This window comes from Tupaia chinensis, unplaced genomic scaffold (assembly GCF_000334495.1).
Source record: "Tupaia chinensis unplaced genomic scaffold, TupChi_1.0 Scaffold145304_1, whole genome shotgun sequence".
Classification (NCBI taxonomy): Eukaryota; Metazoa; Chordata; class Mammalia; order Scandentia; family Tupaiidae; genus Tupaia; species Tupaia belangeri.
The window spans coordinates 563,946-570,667 of NW_006205165.1; the positions used below are offsets into that span (position 1 = coordinate 563,946).

General features: G+C 42.4%; 1 protein-coding gene across 1 annotated transcript in view; it reads right to left on the reverse strand.

Annotated features, from left to right (window-relative positions):
• ERCC6L (ERCC excision repair 6 like, spindle assembly checkpoint helicase) overlaps nt 1-6,722 on the reverse strand; it is a 43,965-nt gene that overhangs the window by 1,490 nt on the left and 35,753 nt on the right. The window contains 1 exon segment of the mRNA XM_027768059.1: nt 1-2,373. This exon segment is cut by the window's left edge and continues 1 nt beyond it. Coding sequence (XP_027623860.1) covers nt 1-2,373 — 2,373 coding nt within the window.

The window sequence follows — 6,722 nt, forward strand, 5'->3', positions numbered from 1 at the left end:
TCAAATATACTTTCAGGTGGGTTCCTACCACTGTCCAAGTTAGTAAAACTTGTCTTTATCCTGGAGAGATCTTGTTTCTCAGTTTCTTTGGGCAGATCATCAATGATTACACTTGACATTTGGGAACTAATACTTTCTTCTTCTTCTTGGGTATAATGAGTAGTTCTAAAAGGTGAAGGCCAAGGCTGTGGATGATCCAATTCAGGGCATTTCTTCTTTGTTTGAGAAGGAAATACAGGTTCCCTTAACTGGGTCCCCTCATATCCAGTTCTTTGTCTTTCCATCAGGAGCTCTGTATTTTGAGATTCTGATTCAACAAGGAATTGAGCTTTCTGAACCCTTTGTTGGATATAGTGAGAGTCTTCTATCATGTCCAGCTCTTCTTTAACAGATAGGTCATGTGTGTACATCAAATCGTGGTCTGAGATTCCAGCTATCCCCAAAGAGTGCAGGTAGGCAATATGTTCATCTAGTTTCTCATCAGATCTCCTGTGAGCAGCATGCAGAGACTGAAGCTGCAGCTGGGTGACAGAGTTCTGAAAATCCTCGATTGTAAAGAGCTCTCTTAATTCTTGTTTACTAAAATACCGGAAAGGGTTCTTCTTATCACCAGTAGTTTGTCTTATTATTGAGTCCTTGAAAACCTGTCTTCTGTATATTTTTTCCTCTACAGTCCCACAGGTGATCAGCCTGTAAACCACAACATTTTCTTTTTGTCCAATTCGGTAAACTCTATCCACAGCTTGAGCATCAGTTGCAGGATTCCAGCTAGGGTCAAAAATGACCACTCTAGTTGCTGCAGTTAATGTTAAGCCAACACCTCCTACTTGAGTGGTAAGTAGAAAAACAGAGTAGTCTTTATTTTGCTGGAATAAGTTAATTCTTTTTTCTCGTTCTAAAAGGTGAGTAACTGTCCCATCGATTCGCAATGTCTTGAAGTGCCTATTCTGTAAGAGGCGCTCAATGATGTTTAGAATTTGCCTTGACTGGGAAAATACCAGCGTTTGATGACCTTCCTCTCGCAGTCTCTTAAGCAGGTCCATTAAGAATATCATTTTTCCAGATTCTTCCATCAATGTATCATCAGTTAGTTGATTGATATGGTCCACTTCTGACAACTTGTCCTCATTTGCTTCTTGAGCAGAGAATGAGACGGTTCCTAGATTCAGCAAACAACAAGCTCGTGCAGATAGCAGCCTAGGATGATCACACAGCTTCTTTAAGACACCTAGCTCAGCCAAAGGTGAGCGTGTCTCCATTAACAATGCCTTGATATGATCTAAAGACACAAATTTCCTGTATATTTCTTCTTGTAAAGGTACAAGACGTATCCAAATAATTAAATCATTTTTCCTAGAAAGGGAAGGTATTTCACAGGCGACATCAACATCTGGATTCTTCTCACTAACTCTGACCTCTGAGTTGCTTGATTTTTTCTTCTGTACTTCTTCCTTAGTCCTTCTGAGAAAATAGGGTTTTATAATTGTCATTAAGTTTTCAGATATTTTAAAACCCAAGGCTTTTTCCCCTGGGGTAGCATCCTTCTCTCTTGCTCTAGTAATAGGATTTTCATACTCCATTTTAAAAGTTTTTAATGTTCCTAGCAGGGACCCTTGACAAGCAAAATCAAAGAGGGACCATAGTTCTCGTAAATTATTCTGGATTGGGGTTCCCGTGAGAAGGAGGCGATTGCTGGCCGGGATAGCACGAGCACATATTGCTGACTTAGTAGATGAGGTTTTGATCTTATGTGCTTCATCCAGGATGACATAGTCCCATACGAACTCTTGCCCATTAAAGCTTGAGAGCTGCTGCCAGTTATTGATTAACATTTGGTATGTAGTGATAATGATGCCATTCTTTTGCTGAATCCGATTGAGGTTTCTGGTACGTTCTTCCTTGCTAGGACCATGAAAATTTTTGACTCTCATTCCTGGAGTCCACTTGACAAATTCTTTTACCCATGTGCTAATAAGATTGGTTGGCATGATCAACAACACATGGTTTACAAACGAAGCATCAAACATACCAGAAAGGAAAGCAATGATTTGAACAGTCTTCCCTAACCCCATATCATCTGCCAAGATACCACCTTTTCGTCCATCCCTATATAGGCTATAGAGGAAAGCTACACCTTCTTTCTGGTGCTCAAAAAGTTGGTCATGCAGTTCTCGATAGAGCAGCAGGCCAGAATTGCACACGTCTATAAATTCATCATCTCCATGTTCTGCCAGCTCCTCCAAGGCTTCCTGAATTTTTTGGATTCTGCTTATCACTTTTTCATTGGGAAAAATGTCCTTTGCCAAATTGAAAAGTTTCAATGCTTCTTCCAGATCTCCATTCTTAGTTGCTTCTTTGGCCTCTTTCACATACCTATTAAAAAAAAGTTTAAAAAATTATATATATATAGATGAGATTAAAAAAAAAAGGAAACAGATTGTTTTTACACTTTAGGATCCATTTTGGAATCCAAACTGCAGTTGGGCTGTTAATATCTTCATTTCAGGATGGGAAAGGTCAGCAGAGAAGCTGGCATTATTTAAGACACAAATATCCACCAGATATTGTCAGCAACATTTTCAAGGCACTAGTTGTGGAAAAAATAATGTACAAAGATTATTGGTTTCATGGTATTTAAAAAAAAAAAAAGAGGGACCAGCAGTAGCGTAATGGCTATGTCGCTGGACTCCCACGTAGTTGACTGCAGTTTGAGTCCCGGACCCGGTGGCTTAAACTCACGCAGGGCGCGTGTGCGTGCATGCCCAAGATCCCAAGAGGAGAATGGAGGAGAAAGGATTGTGGCGTGGCCATCCCCCTGGGGGGTGATTTCTCGCTTTCTATCTCTCTGTCTCTCTCTGTCTGTCTGTCTGGCTAGCGCACACTCCCTATAGCAAGAAAACCTCTCCAAAAAAAAAATTTTTTTTGCCAGGGCCAACAGGTGGCATGATGGTTAAGGCACAGAACTCTCATATGGCAACCATGGTTTGAATTCCAGAGCTAGCAGCTTAAGAATCACACTGGATGCATGGCATGCCCAAAATCCCAGAAAGAGACTGGAGAAGGGATTGTGGTGTGGCCATCCTTCTGGGGGATAATTTCTCACTTCCCTGTCACTTCATCTCTCTGGTGAGTGCACACACCCTATGGCAAAAACATTAAAAAAAAAACAATTGCCACCCATAAAACTATGAAGTTATGAGGCTGGCAGGTGGATGGTGATTAAGGCACTGGACTCCCACATGGTGGACCATGGTTCGAATCCTGGACCTGGCAGCTTGCTTTCTCACTTTGCTTTCTCCTCTCTCTCTGGTCAAATAAAAAATAATAATAATGATAAATAAAATAAATAATTCTTTTTTTAAAAAGACAGTGAAGTGATCATTTTTGTAAAACAAACACACCTTTATGTGTGGGGAATGGAAATAGGAAAAATACATGTGCACTTCTTGGGCTGTATCTTTACTGGATTTCTGTGATGCATTTGGCACAATCAATCACAACCCTACCCTTAACATTCCCTCCTTCCATTGCATTTCTATAGACTCCTCCTGGTTTTCTTCTTCCATCATTGGCCATTTCTTCTGTGTTCCTGGACTTCCAGTCTTCCGCCCAGAGGATTCAGTCCCAAGACCTCTTCTCACTCCTTATACAGTCTCTCCTCAGGCTGTCTGAGCTTCCACTCCCAACTATGTGCTTGTGACTCCCAAATCACTCGTTCCAACCTAGAGCTTGTCCCAAGCTCTAGTTCAATCCCATATTCCATTTGTCTTTTTAGAACATTTCCTCAAATTGAATTCATCCCAAATTAAACTTATTAATTCTCCTCTAAAAACATGCTTCTCCATTTGTGTGGTAATAATGACACTACCATCTACTCAAACATAAAACCTGAAGATCCTTGACTCTAACCCAAATATGAATCATCCCTGACCTCTCCCTTCATTTTATGCCTGTCCCTACCCACTGGCCACACTCCTAAGTCCTATTAACTTTATTTTCCAAGTATAACCTCCCCCTCTCCATTTTCCACTACCACTGCAGTGACCCAAGTCACCACCATCTCTGGCCTGGATAACTGCAACTTTCTACTTACTGGTCTCCCTATATCTACTCTTGCCACCTCCACTAAATTTTCTACACAGCAGTCAACAATACTGTCTTAAAGTATAAAAGAAACCATGTCACTTCTGTTCTTAAAATTTTCCAGTGGTGGGTCAGCTAGTGGGGTGATAGTTAAGGTGGCCAACTGCATGGTTCAAACCCCAGACCCAATGGCTTGAAAAATATGCCAAGCATGGGAACCAGCAGTTAGCGTAATGGCTATGTCGCTGGACTCCCACGTAGTCGACCGCGGTTCGTGTCCCGGACCCGGTGGCTTAAAACTCACGCCGGGCGCGTGTGCGTGCGTGCCCAAGATCCCGAGAGGAGAATGGAGGAGAAGGGATTGTGGCGTGACCATCCCCCCTGGGGGATGATTTCTCGCTTTCTGTCTCTGTCTGTGTCTGTCTGGTGAGCGCACGCGCCCTACAGTGAAAATCTCTTAAAAAAAAAAAAAATGCCAAGCATGTGTGCATGTGTTCCCAATATCTTGAGAGGAGCATGGAGAAGGGATTGCGGTATTATACCCATTTGGATGGCTATAATCAAGAAGTAAAAAGGGCCAGCCAGTGGCCTGATGGTTAATGTGACTGGATTCCATATGGCCAACTACATGGTTCAAGCCCTGGATCCAGAGGCTTGAGAAACAAACTAGACAAGTGTGCATGCCCAAAATCCTAAAAGGAGGGAGAAATGGAGGAGAGAGGATTGCGATGTGACTATTCCCCATGAGGAGTATTTTATCACTTTCCCCTCTCTTTCTGTCTGTCTTTCTCTACTGAGCACTCACACCCTCTGTTAGATTAAAAAATAAAAAAAGGACAAGTTCATTTTTTAAAAAAAGAAAGAAAAGAAGCTATTGGATTGTAAGAAAAGTCACCCTACATTTTTGCATAGAAAAACACAGAAAAATATATCATGACTTTTCTGATGACCCAATACATAAGCATTGTACTTTACTTGCTAAAGTTGTTCCCCATGGGTATACGGGTTAAAAATTCTGATAACTGCAATACGTATACATTAGAATGGAACAATTAAGTAAATGAATGGCAGATGGTAGAAGCCAGGTTCATCACTCTGTTAGAATAAGAGTTTACAGATAAGAAAGGGGGGGAAAGTTAGACTGATCCATGTGGTAATGGATCACGGTTAGAGGGATCAGCACAATGGCACTTTACCTCTGAGTTCTTCCTCCCCAAAACCAAAAACCCCAATCAAATCACGAGAGAAAAATATCTAAATCTAGTGCCTTACCCACCATGCAAGCAAGTGGTGGTTAAGGCACTAGATTCAGAGTCAGCAAGTGGCATCTTGGTTAAAACAAAAAATTCCTACATGGCCAACCATGGTTCGAGTCCTGGGCTTGGTGGTGCATGCATGACCAAAATTACAAGAAAAGGATGTATCACGTAGCCATCTCCCCCCGCCCCAGAGGGGTAATTTCTCACTTTCCCTCTGTTGGTCTCTGGCAAACACATACACCCTGTGGTAAAAACCTAAGAACAACAAAAAATCTGACAAATCCCAACTGAGGAACATTCTACAAAATACTGACCTGAGTACTCAAAATGATCAAGGTCAGGCCAGCAGATGGCATGGTAGTTAAGGTGGCTGGATCCCACATGACCGACTACACAGTTCAAATCCAGACCCCAAAAGTTTGAAAGGCACACTGGGCACATGTATATACATGCCCACAATCCCAAGAGGAGAATGGAAGAAAAGGGCCATCCCTCCTGAGGGGTGATTTCTCACTTTCCCTCTCTGTCTCTGGCGAGTGCATGTACCCTATAGCAAACTAAACTAACAACAACAACAAATCATCAAAACAAGAAAAGTCTAAGAAGCCATCACAGGGGGCCAGCAGGTGACATGGTGGTTAAAAGCACTGGGCTCTCTTGGGTGGGCTCTCTTGGGGCCAGCAGGTGGCGTGGTGGATAAAGGTGCTGGACTCCCACATGGCCGACCACGGTTCAAGTCTCAGACCTGGTGGCTTAAAAGTGCTGGGCTCTCACATGTCCAACAGCAGTTAGAGTCCCAGACCTGGCAGCTTGCTTTCTCTCTCTTTCTGTCTCTCTGGTGTGCACATGTGCCGTATAGCAAAATTTAAAAATAATAATAATAAATAAATTTTTTTAAAAAAAGAAGTCATCATAGGCAAGAGTAGATTAAGGAGATAGACAACTAAATGTTATGTAGTGTCCTAGATGAGATACTGGAAAAGGGACATTAGGTAAAAACTAAGGAAAATCTGAATAAAGCATGGCTTTAATTAAAAATAATGTATCAGTGACCCAGTTGTGGTGGCACAAGTAGAAGGGCACCACTGAACAGTAGCTGAGGCTGCATGGGCTATCCAGATTCTGTTCCTGGCCCAACCTAAACAGGCTGAGTCTGGGGCATTGTGACATGTGATATGGAGATTCTGTCAAAAATATACCTCCCCCTTTCTCTCTCATAAAAAGCATAATTTATTGGGAACCAGCAGTTAGCGTAATGGCTATGTCGCTGGACTCCCACATAGTAGACAGCGGTTCGAGTCCCGGACCCAGTGGCTTAAACTCACACTGGGCGCGTGTGTATGCGTGCCCAAGATCCCGAGAGGAAAATGGAGGAGAAGG